Here is a 13,435-nt window from a genome sequence, read left to right as displayed (position 1 = left end):
CGCTCGCCTTAGAGCCACATTTGGTGCATAGACACACACCAAAATTCAGCATATATATAGTAAAAACATCATGAAACAGAGTGAATATAAGATATGATTCTCATAGACTCATACATCACATCATTATTTATTTTTTTATGTCAAGGCCAATATTTCCATGTTTATACTGTTCTTTAAGCCACTTTCAACTACTATTTAATTAAATATTCTATGCATAATCAGCTAATGACCTTAGAAATTATATGCAAATACAACATTAAGCATCTTATCCTTCTACTTTTGGAAACAAAGAACTAGTTTCTTTGGTTTCGTGTATTAATAAGTAATATATTTAGAAAGTGGGAGAAGAACAATGTGTCTAATCTTGGATTAATATGAACAATGTGTAAGTGGTCTTTCCGTTTCAATATATATACTCTGATGGCATCAAGTTACGTCTAATTACTAACACATAAAAGTTAACAAGATCAAGATTTGGCATAGGACATGTTCCATTTTCCATGATGTTTGATGGTACAAGACTGGCTAGAGTCACATCATTTACTTTTTATGTTAGGAGAGAATATGTATGGACCTCAGGGTTCAATTGATGGATGGAAGGCTCACTAACCTCATAAATTTGCACGTTTTGTCTTTCAAATTTCAATCTTTAGCAATCGAATTTATGCCTAGTAGGACTTAGGTCCCTTAAAACTGAAGTCATGTCCAGACATGAACTATACTGATGGGATATTATGATATGAAAATATAAATTTATACCTTGCGAAAACATTATTCTTTTTGTCCCAACTTATATGATACACTTTCTTTTTTAGTCCGTTCATATTTTTTAATTTGACTAATATTACATTTTACCAATGTTGGGTCTAATTATTTGGCAAAAAGTTCACAATGGTATTTTTTTTTGAAAAAATCATTATTTTAAAGGTAGTTTTGGAACATTGCAAATTCTCCATATTTCTTAAATTTTGTATCTGTACAAACTACATCACATAATTTGAAATGGAAGAAATATTTGTTATGAGGGACATAAATTAAAGACTAGCACAAAATAAGGGTAAAAGTGCCCTGTCACACAAAGGCGGATGCAGTGTTTTAGTTATAGTTCATTCAAACTAGTAATTTTGACTCGAACCTATGTATATATGTTAAAAATTCACTAATCAAACACAAATAATAAATCTTGAGCCTAGTAAACCAAATGAGTTACGGTTGAATTTCGAACTCAATATCCATAATATTGAAATCTTGGATCACCTTTATAATCACAGTCAGGGACGGAGAGGCGGTGAAATCTAGGGATTCACTGTTTTCTATGTCAAACTCATATTCTTTGCCTTTTTCTTCAAAAAAAAAAAACAATGTTTGATAAAGCGAATAGAGACTTATTTTCTTTTATCATATGTTAAGACTCAAATCCATAAACTCTAATTAAAGACGGAGGGACCCTAAATATCCTACCACAACCTATATTGTTACTTAATTTGTATTGTCTTTTTTTGTATATAATTAGTTTTACTTTTTAAAGTATGCACCACATTTTTTTCATATTCTGTTGCCTTTATTTCAACTTTTTTGGTATATAATAAAACAAGTTTGTTCGTCCAACGTTGGATGGAAATGTTGTATACTAGTTTAGCTAGTCAAACAATTAAATAACTTTGTCTTCTTTTAATTTTATTTATTTAATTAAACAAACATTTCTTTTGAATTATAGATTAGATAACTCATAAGATAACATTTTTTAATAGCTAATTGCATCTTATTGTTATTTATTACTAATTCCTCCTGTGCATGAATGAATGGAACTCTCAAGAAAAATAATACCACGCCCATTTTTAATTTATTTGATCTATAAAGAGGATTTTTAAATTTTGTGATCTTAGACGGATTAAAAGAAAAAGAAAAAAGAACACTTATATCTCAAAAGAGAAACTACTATCCCCTTACTTTCCTGCCTCCTTGTTTTTAATTATTGATGTGCATTTACTCCTTGAAGTATATATATACTCTAATGGTATCAAAGATAAAGAAGCAGTACTTTAGTGAAAACACTACTCAGTTACTTCTTGATACCATTAGTATATCTATACTCTGATGACATCAAGGAGGAACAAACAATGTTTCAGTGAATAGACTGCTCAATTATATATTGGTATCATTAGAGTATATAGATACCATCAGAGTATATATATGTAAATATATATACTTTGATGATATCAATGATAAAAAAAGCAGTGGTTCAGTGAATAGAACAAGGAGATAGTCACGTAAACTATTTAGGTCATGGGTCCAATAAGAATAAATATATTGAGTTGAGTCCAATTTGGATAAATATTTTTCCTAGTGAGTCCAATTTGTATAGTTTTCCCAAAAGATAAAAGAGAAAATTAAATAAATGGCATAAAACTTTTGAGAAAATTCATTAAATAGGTTAACCAAATTGAATGAAAAGAATATAATACTTTTCGAGAACCCCAACAATATAAAATTAATTTATTTTATATTAGAATAATAAAGGAAGAGCAAATAGTCTAGTTGCACCACCTCATGATTCTTGGAGAGCCTTTTTTCTTCCACCAATTAGTGATTTGATTACTGAATTATGAAAGGACGCCATTTACATTTTTAAATAATGTATTGTCAAAATAAACAATGACCACCATATATTAAATTAATAATGAACAATAATAATAAGTAAACAGAAGTCAAAGATAATATAGTTTTCTGTCATATATTAGTACGGTTGTAGAATTTACACCCACGCATTTTAATAAGCAGAATATCTTAGCAAATTAATCTTTAAATTGGTAGCTATAATTATATTATTAAAATTAATTAAAGTAGTCAAAGTTCTTTGAGAATCACTAATATATTGAAAGTAGAATGTCTTAGAAGGTGGTGGAAATTAGACTTAAAAGGGAACTATGTCATGCATTCATAAATTGTGTGGTATGGATGCTACAACTAGAGAAACAAGCAGCCTCATTTCCTTAACAATCACTTTACTGACGTAATTCACTATCATATATACTATTATTAATGTGAATTATGAGTTTCCTATTATATATTGAGAAATACATTTTGATACATATATTTCTGCTATCATATATACTAAAATAGGGAGAGAGGTGAGCAAGATTGGGAAGGAGGCCAGCGGGATTTTAATTTGTTATGCATCTCAGATACATGCAAATCACATTAGATACATATGAGATACATGTATTTGTATGTATCTGGTGTGATTCGTGATTCGCATGTATCTGGGATATCAAATACATAGGAGAGTGGCGAGGGAGATCGGAGAGAGGCGAGCGAGATTTGTTACTTATCTCAGATAGATATGTGAATCCACTTGGATACAATGTATCTTGAACAAATTTGACCTCATGTATCCGGAGGTACATGTTTCTTGATGTATCAGAACGTATCTGGATGCACCAAAATCTGATAAAATATGTAATATTGCAAACTAGAGTATATCTAAGTAATTAACGTCTTAACTAGTGGGATTAATTACTTGAAACAGACTCTCTATCTACTTATCCAAAATCCAATTATTCCATTTTTTCTTCTTATTCATCATTTGAAAATCAAGACAAATTAGGCACTAAAATATACTATTCTATATCCTTTTCATAAATTAATACACTGAATTTATTGTTATTGTTATTATTGTAATTATGCTCGAAACTAAATATACAATTATCGTAGCATCTACATTTTAGGTCGTCTCCTCTATTGTATTTGCTTGTCCATTCCATCAAATAATTCAAACATTCTTCTTCATAATTTAACTCGATTACTAAAGAAGACCTCACCCACCAAGTTCATTAGTGTTGCTACAAGCACTCATGAATAAACATCTAATTAATTGTGAATCATATATATGACTAGAGATGGAAACAGTACTTAAAGTTTTTAAATTCAATTTTTTTTTAATTCTTTTAAAATCCTTCATACATAAAAAATGAAATTCTTAAAACCTATACAACTATATTGAATAAAAAATAATAGCTTTAGCTGAACTCGTAAGTTATACTCTAGCTCCGCCCGTATTAATTAAGAAGACAATGGTATCACCTCATAGAGAAGCTAAATCTCATTTAGGTTTCTGCTGTAGAAGCAGAAGTTTGTGTAGGACCATTTGTAGACACAAAAACCTATAACCAATGCGCTATGACTATTCATATAGCACTTCGTAGAAATATCAATAAGACATACCACTCGATTAATATCACGAGTTAGTTGAGCAGGTGATATTTCAAATTAGAGTTTCGGAGTTGAAATTTATTTACATGTTTTTTGGGTTGAGTTCGTTTCACAAGACTTATCTAATGCGATTTGCCTTTCTTGTATGATTTGTGGCTATATTACACTAGAGTGTGAAATACCTATGCGGTTTGTAGACATATACTTTATGTGATTTAGGGGTATATTCCAATTTCCACCGGAGTGGGTTTACCTATGTAGTTTGTGGGTTATATTACACGAAAGAGGTCCAGAGATAATGACAACATATTTTCGTATCAATAAATAAATTTAAAATCTTGCTTCCTCCATTTTATAATATATTTTAAAAGAAGAGTGTCAAGTAAAATGAAGTGAAGATAGTTATCTTAAAATTTTAAATATAGAATTTAAATTTAATAATTATAAAAAATATATATTTCTTTTTTAGAAAGGGTTGACCCGTCTAAGCCCGTAGCCACATAGTAATGGGTTGAACTTGATGTTTTTCGGCCCATCATTAGGTTAGCCCGCCTAACCCATAAAATCCAAAGCCCGTATGAGTTAGACAGCTCTAGAAGGTTCCAATTTGGGCCAGCTCTAGACAAACTATTGAATTTGGGCCAAGTGAATTTTTGGCCCATGATTAGTTGAAACCTAATTTGCAAGTGCTAATGTCTCGTGTATTATCGGATTTCATAAATTTCTTATAAAATTCATATCGAGTGTTGACATCAAGACAATATATCTCCCAAACCCAAATCTTGTGTTCATTTTTCTTCTTTTATATTGCATGATTGATTGTGAGTTTCTCATGACAATTAATTTTGATCATCCTTATAGCTACTCTTACAAGAAATTAATTAAGTATAATCTTTACTTAGCTTATATAAAGTTTATAACTCAGTATAATGAGTATAGTAATTGTAAAATATGTATATATAACTAACATGTATACTGAGACTATACATTTGGCTACTTGGTCAAAAATATTTATAGCCAATAGTTAATATACATGCATAGATTATAAACTAATATAATTATACGTACATATGCCAAACTATTAAATTAATTTCCAATTCTTTTAAGTTAGATTATTATAAACCTAAATACTAACATACTAAAAAGGACAATGAAGATCATCAATAATCAACATATTTCCGGATGGTTAAAATTCCTCCGCATAAAGGTCTCAGTTTTGAGTTCGAAAAAAAAAAACTTATTAAACGCCAATTCCACGAAATTGGCCTTAGCTTGTATTATGCACATCTGAATTAGTCGGACTTCAATGCAGGTATCTAATACTGAGTGAAACATCAAGAAAATAAGATCACCAATATAATAACATCAGTTTTAGCACCAACATGAGTTGTAGTTAGATGATTGAGATTCCTCCACTCTTAATCATAAAAGTCTCAGATTCAAGCCCCCAAAATGAAAAAAATAATCTTAATAGTAATCCCCCAAAATAAATCCTTCAATGCGTGAATTTCAGACACCGAGTAAAATATATAAAACAAAACATCATCTTTGGCATTATGATGACTATACTCCTATGACTCTCAATTTCACCCTACGCAACTAAACTAGTTGGTCAACCATACCTAATACAATTTGCCTAAGCTTACCTCACTTTAGCCTCCACAACACACACCAAAATAAACCTAGCTATTATTTCTTATTTTTGGACTTTATAAATTGATTTGAAAATCAACTCCGTAACAATATATTCATCCTTTAAAGTAAAATCAAATTCTATAAGATACAATCGAAATTTAGAATATTTCGATAAAGTAATTAATCTTGAACTATTTTCCTCATCAGCACTTATAATCTTGTGATATTACAAGAGCACACACAATAAGTATGAGTTCAATTTACATCATCCTCCTTTCCTTCTCACATACATGAAAAAGAAGTGTGTGACCAAATAAATTATTAAATAAAAGGAGGAATTAAGCATGATTTTGACTTCATGCATTATATGAGATATTGAGATAACTAATTGGTTTAGGAGGGTTACCAACCAAACCAATGAAAGAGCCATGACTTTAATTTAACATATATTGATTTAATAAAGTTATTTCAACACGTAAAACAAGATTTAGAAATAGTTAGCCAACTAATCAATTGCAACGTACACAAATAGTTTTTTTTGGAAGATAACCGATTAGTCAAATTAAGCCCATCATATATATATATGAAAATGATATTCAATATATATATATATTACTATTTTTTTGGCATAATCATCTGTATTTAATTTATTGAACTGAATAATTTAGATTTATGTGGCATTTGGCTAAATAACAAACTTCATAATTAAGGACTCTGCCTAAATTGTTTGTTTATTTTAGGTTTTTTCTTTATTGATAATAAATAGATAATCCTAAAAGAGAGAGAATTTGGTCTTTCTTTCTATTGAGTTCCTAATTCTTATTTTTTTGAGACTAATTAAGTCGTTTTACTTCAATAGAAATGACGTTTAAGCAAAGCATAGAGCTCTTCCCTTCTCGAGTCCGGCTCCAAAACGGATACGTTTTGAACATCACATACCAAAATAGACACTCACTAAAAATATAAATCAAAACGAACACTTGACCTACAAATTGACTAAATCTTATTTAAGATTAATAATATCATAAGAAGTCGATTATATATATATATATATATAAAGTAATTTATTGAGTTGCTCGTGATATTATCTTAACCAAATGAAAAAACTAATGAAAATAGAATTAAAGGGTAAATGTTTCGGTATATACTCTTCCTTCTTAGTAGTTATGATGAGTTTTCATTTTCTAGAGTTAATTTCACTAATTTTTCAAATTGCATTTTTTTCATATCAATATGATGAAAAAATACACTTAAAATGACAGTCAAAGTTCATATCGTTCAACTCTAAAAGAAATAAATTTTAGAATATTAGTCAAAGTTCATATAATTTGAATCTAAAAAAAAAATACTATATCAATTAAAACGAAACGGAGAGAGTATATTTTAACCAACATACACGGTACAAATACCATGATCACTAAATTAATGAAACCATTATTAAAGATGTGTTGCATTCATCATGGATATTGTAACCAAAAAAATGACAACTATTCCTCTCTATGTCTTAAATTAAAGGGAAAAAGAATAAATATACTCTAAACTATTGTAAATGATATGCAGTAACGGCTGATAAGGGTTGAAAAAAAGACTTTGGCCTTAGGCCCCCATTTTTTAGTTTATTAGATAGGAATAAATTTTTAAAAAAATAGAACTAAGACTCCAGATCCAAACGGCATTAATGAGGTGATTTGATATGACTATTACTTTTTATCTTTTCAATAAAAAAATAAAAAATAATGTGTACTTTTTTTTATTGTACAAGTTATCCTTTTTTTTTACCTTATTCTTTTTCTAATTTTTATTTTTATATATTTTATCCTTCTATCTTCCTCTCTTCTATTTCTTCTCTCTTTCTCTTTTCTAATTTTATATCTCTCTCTTATTCAAAGTTTAAGAATTTACTTGTTCTATTGATAATTTCAATTTTAAAAAAATATAATTTATGTTTTAAATTGGGAGAAAAATATATCGTAGCAGCCCAATTCATTTTCGAAAATCAAGTCTTTATAGTTCTTGAATTCGGTAATATCATTCTAATTTCTAATATTATTTTTGTTTTGTGACTTATGTTTATTATATTTTTTTATTTGATATTGTAAATAGTGTTTAAAATATTTGTTAGATACTCAATCAAATAAAAAGACTTGATTCTTTTCCAAATGCTTACATTGCTTATAGAATAATGTTAACAATTCATGTAGCAGTTGCCTCAGCTGAAAGAAGTTTTTCAAAATTAAAAATAATAAAATCTTATTTAAGATCAACAATGTCTCAAGAAAGATTAAGTGATTTAGTTATATTATCGATTGAAAAAGAATTATTAGAAGAGATTGACTACACAAAAATTATTAACAACTTTTGCATCTCAAAAAACTAGAAAAATATATTTAAAATAAAAATATATATAATTGTTTAATTTTTTTAAAAGGCCTCTAGTTTGATTTTGGCCTTAGGCCACCAACAAGTTTGAGCCGCCCTAAATTAAATTGTGTCATGATTTTTAAAAATAATTAAATTCCTAATGTATAGGTTACTAAATTAAGAATAATTAATTTAATTTGATTATTATATGTGTGGCCCTTAGAAGTGGCACAGTTCATGGAGAAGTGGGGGGACATGGTGGGGTGGAGGATTTTTCAAATTTAGTTCATTATAAAAATGGTGGATTACTGTGGAGTAAGCACACACTAAAACAAGAATCCCTTTTGAATCTAAATATACACTTTAATATTTTACTATAATTGTGTTCTATTTTGTAGTATATAAATAAATACTGTATCCCCAGTTCCTATTTGCAATTGGTATTCTTTTGGTTCTTGCTAATATCTTGTTTCTTTCAAAAAGATTTGATTTTTATGAAGAAATTAGAATCCCACTGAGAGAATTCTAAGGTTGAAGATAGATAATCCCTTTCTTGTAAGTCTTTATCTTTTACTCTGCAGATTTTCTTGATTTTTCTTCTTTATTTTGATGTTTGTTTGTTTATAACTTGGTATTTATGTGAAAGATCACTTTTTGGCAAATGGGGTTTGTTCAATTCCCCTCCTTTTTTACTCCTTAATTTGTTTTGGTATGGATTCAATGCTTATATGGTTTTGCCTAAAGTTTCTTCAATTTTGTTCTTTGCTAGGGTACTTTCTATATTCTTGCTTTTGTCTCCTTTTGGCAATGTTTATTCAGGGATTTTCTTGGGTGCCTTTTTTTGGTCCTTTGTTGATGTTGTAATCTGCTAAGCTTATGTTGTTGCTGATTAGAGTTGTCTCATTTTTCAAAGTTGAACTCTGATGAATGTAATGTTCCACATCTGTGAGTAAATGAAATCTTGAGCTCCTGAATAAGGTTTGAGCAATCATCCTACTTTTGAACTAGCTTTTGGGCTGTGAGTTAGGCTCGAGACCTAATTTGACAATATCTGAAGCTAATCAGCTGTTTTGCTTTGTTCTTGAATATTTGGTATTCTTGTATGACTTGCCTTTGTTTAGCTGTACTGCTCTTCGTATAGTATGTTAGCTTTTTGATCATTCTTTTGAAACTTCTTTTTTTTTGTGTTCTAAGGGAACTTCTGTTATGTTCTAATTTCAGACAGTTCTGTTACAGAACATATTGTTCAAGGCATAAGTTTGTGTCTTCTTCATATCACCAAAAGGATGGGAGATCACTTTGTGTTTCTGGTTGATCATTTGCTGACTGAATCAACTTTGGAGGCTGCAATTGAGAGCAGGAATCAGAATCTATTAGCATCATGGACAACTGATGACCCGACAGCTTATTGCTCCTCCCAAAGTGCTGATGCTGTTTTAACTCCAGGAAAAATGGTGGAATGTAGGATATGCCAAGATGAGGATATGGATTCAAATATGGAGGCTCCATGCTCTTGCTGTGGTAGCTTGAAGGTTTGTGGACCCTTGTTTATAAGTATTATGTTTCAGTTAAAGTATGCAAAGATGTTATCAATTGGTGTATTAGTCTTTTGTCATGCTTGTGCTTGTGAGGGATTGATGTAAAATAGCTGGTATTTTTTGCTCAAAAGCAAATTCCTGTTATGCAATGCACAATTGCACAGTCATAGTTAGTCTTTTTCTCTTCCTACTAATTAATAATTCTGTTTAAGATGGTGTGAGATAGAGAAGGGGAGCCTTTATGTAGCTAGTAAAGTTGCTTCCATGTGACCAAGAGGTCACGGGTTCGAGCCGTTGAGATGATGTCTTGAAAGAAATGCAGGGAAGGCTGCATACAATAGAACGTTGTGGTCCGGCCCTTCTCCGGATCCAGCGCATAGCAGAAGCTTAGTACACCGGGCTGCCCTTTTTTAAGATTGTGTGAGATAGGTTTTACTTTCACAGGCATATTTAAATTCCGATGAGCCATCAAGTATTGTGAGTACTAACACATTCTGCCTTAGAGTGGATGTGGCCATATATAGGATATGCTACTTCATATTTATGCTTGCTTGTCAAAGAATTTGTTTAGAATTGTGTTTGAATGTGCTGTTCTTATAACTGTTTAATGCCTTCCAAACAATTTCAATTTGTAACTCTCTAATATTGAAAGTTGGCTCGTCTGGATACTTCTTCATGTTCCTCCTTTTTTGGTCCCTTGAACCAGTTTATTATTGCAAATTACTGTCTGCCCACTTGAGAAAAAGGTTGAAGATCTTGAGTTCTACCTTTGTCCTCATTGTTTTGCTTTGAAGGTCCAGATCCTGTATGGATTTCTTTTGCATGTTGAATATGCTTTGAAATTGTTCTGCTTTTACCTTATCCTTCTTTCCTCGCCCCAGCCCCAAGAGAGATGAGGTTTGCATTTGTTCCCTCGCTCCTTGTAGTAGACAAGTTGAAGCAAGTAGAAAAGAGGAAATTTGAGAAACTTGAACCTTCTAATTAGTGGGGTTAGTGGCTAAGTACTTGGCCAATCCAAGCAGGAATTTGAACTCTCAACTAGTATCATATGTCTAGATGTTTAATAGAAGTGAAAGTTGCCTGTGATGGCACGTATGTGCTGATTCACTTATCCTCTTGTCCCCACATAATTCTCTCGTGTCTTTCTATGTTTCTCCATGTTCCAAATAGCATCAACAATACGTAACATCTATTAAAATTGATCAATGTCTTGCCATAATTCTTTCGTGAATGGTAAAGTTGACACAAGTGAACTAAGTTGTATTTACTATTGGACTTACATGATTAGTTTTGCACAGTGCTCTGTTGCCATGCAATTCCACTGATCAATTTCTCTCTTCATGAATGTCCCTATCTAATGTGATATTTGATACAACTCAGAGCAAACTTTGAGAGGGGAAAGAAAAGGGGAGTTACATGTTCTAGCCTTATTCTAATTCTTGTTTTGTGTTCATATACTACTCATTAAGTAATTTCAGATTTAAACTTGATCGTCTCACTTGAACTGCTCCTCCCTCCCCCACCCCCTGAAGAAAAAAAAAATAGACCGAGATATTGATAGGGCGGTGCTATATTTCATTAAACTGTTCTCCTTCCATTTCTAATAGTCTAATATTTTCTGTTTGAACATGTTTTCCAACTGCTTTTGGATTGTCTTTTTTCTTCCAGTATGCACATCGTAGATGCGTGCAAAGGTGGTGTAATGAGAAGGGTGATACCATTTGCGAGATCTGCCACCAGGTCAGATATGTTCGCTATTTTGTTTGTCTATCTTACAGGTTAAACATAATTTGCAGCAAAGCAATCACTTTTGCTGCATCAAAATCATCATTAGTATTTCCTGTTTGATTATTTGGGTACATTACAGTAGTTTAACGCGTGCTTGATCAATTCAGTTACTGTTGATTGCTTATTTTCTTATTTTTGCATTTGTGTGAATAGCCTTTCAGGCCAGGTTACACAGCACCGCCCTCGATTTTTCGCCTTGGTGGCATTCCAATGAACTTAAGGTGTCTTTTCTTCTTTCACGCTTTTATACATGATAGAAATTTGAATATCCCTGTGTCACATTTCCATGTTGCTTTTCTCATTAGATCACTTGAGAACATATGTATATGGTGTTTCTATTAGGGGGAATTGGCGAATAGTCAGAAGGAACTTGAATAATCAACGTGTGATAGCAGTGGTTTCAACTGATCACAATCTCATTAACTCTGATGAAAATGAAGTTTATACACCAAGAAGCATGATGTATTGTCGTGTATTTGCCATGATAGTAATCTCTCTTTCTCTCTCTCTCTCCATATACACACACGTCTGTATACATGTACACTCACACACAGTAAAAAAAACTACTTACGAGAACACGGGTTCAAGCCTTGGAAACAGCCTCTTGCAGAAATGCAAGGTAAGGCTGTGTACAATAGGCTAGGCCCTTGTGGTCGGCCCCTTCCCCGGGCCCTGTGCATAGTAGGAGCTTTAGTGCACCGGGTTGCCGTTTGCTTACGAGAACAGGAATGTAATTAAATTGATATGCAACACAAAAAGTGATCACTTGGGAGAACATGAAATTATACGATGCACTAGTTCCCGTGCTTGGCTGGAACACATGTCATACTAGTAGCAGCATGTTTTTTTATATGCCATAAACAAGTAATAACATCACTCCCCCATTTTGAATCTGGAAGGATTTCTTTGTACTTTGGGAACCATGTTTGATAATTTCTTAATTTATATGCTGCATTCTAACTTCTTTTTTTCATTTTGCTTTCTTAATAGTTTATGCTGCTTCTAGTTATACGTCACGCTCTTCCTCTCATAGTTGATCAAGCAGGGGACTACTCACTTCCATTGGTTATGGTAAGGTAGTTGAATAGGGAAAATGGTAACGTATTGCTATTACACATAATGTCATCTCACTTGTTACGCATTGCTTGCAGCTGCTACTACTTAGAGTTATGGGCATTGTTCTGCCCGTCTACGTCATAATGAAAGCAGTGATTTCTTGCCACCACCGGCAACACCAACAGGTGTGTGAGAATCTTTTTTCCTCTGAGTTTCGCCTTAACATAATTTGCCTCCTAAGTTAAAGACATTCTTTGTTCAACCTTCATGACAGGCTACTTTGCCCATCTCTTCGTCCCGTGAAGAAGCTAGCCTGGTGACTCTGCAACAAGAACCTCCCATAACTGCTATCCAATGAAATGTATTTCGTTGTTGAACAACAAAGAGAAGTTTTTCTCCGAGATATAGGATATGCATCTGACAGCAGTGTCGATCTTCATTTCCCCACTGTTATTACTCTCTCTTCCAGCATATGTTGCGGGAGTTGCCACCCCACACTGAGACTCTTGTTTGTCCTCGAGAACTGCTCGAAAGTCGTGAAGGATTGACTAGTCGACAAGAAGTTATATACTGAAGAGATCTGTGAGGAGAAATCAAAATAGAAGCATAAAAAAGAAAGGACTCAAGAGATGAAAAATGTCCAATTTTACAACTAGAGATATCTGAAGTTGTGAATTAGTCAGAAAAATCTATTTAGAGTTATAATATGTATATGAACACTTCTGAAGGAATACAAAAACTAGCAAAAAAAAAAAGTTGTTGCTTTTAGTACTGAAAATGTTCCAAGATCATATTTTCAAAATATGATCAAAGATATATTTCAAAAAATTTGATTTAAAATCTAT

At 31.7% G+C, this 13,435-nt stretch overlaps 1 protein-coding gene across 4 annotated transcripts; it reads left to right on the top strand.

The window, feature by feature from the left end:
• The first annotated feature begins 8,549 nt into the window (after positions 1–8,549).
• LOC102582687 (uncharacterized) lies at positions 8,550–13,359 on the top strand. 4 transcript variants are annotated; one of them, XM_015314839.1, is made up of 8 exons: positions 8,550–8,763; positions 9,434–9,740; positions 11,415–11,486; positions 11,688–11,755; positions 11,877–12,021; positions 12,525–12,605; positions 12,686–12,775; positions 12,865–13,359. In XM_015314839.1, exons 2-8 carry the CDS (start codon positions 9,495–9,497, stop codon positions 12,946–12,948), a joined length of 786 nt encoding a protein of 261 aa, XP_015170325.1. In that variant the 5' UTR covers positions 8,550–8,763; positions 9,434–9,494; the 3' UTR covers positions 12,949–13,359. The 4 variants fall into 4 exon arrangements, with proteins under 4 accessions (XP_015170325.1, XP_006360423.1, XP_006360421.1 ...); XM_006360361.2 differs by having other exon boundaries at positions 8,551–8,763; positions 9,445–9,740; XM_006360359.2 differs by having other exon boundaries at positions 8,551–8,763; positions 9,430–9,740.
• Positions 13,360–13,435: the final 76 nt, after the last annotated feature.

Source organism: Solanum tuberosum, unplaced genomic scaffold, assembly GCF_000226075.1.
Source record: "Solanum tuberosum cultivar DM 1-3 516 R44 unplaced genomic scaffold, SolTub_3.0 scf00322, whole genome shotgun sequence".
NCBI lineage: Eukaryota > Viridiplantae > Streptophyta > Magnoliopsida > Solanales > Solanaceae > Solanum > Solanum tuberosum.
Note: the sequence above shows the minus strand (reverse complement) of the source record. Positions and strands in the feature narration are given on the sequence as shown.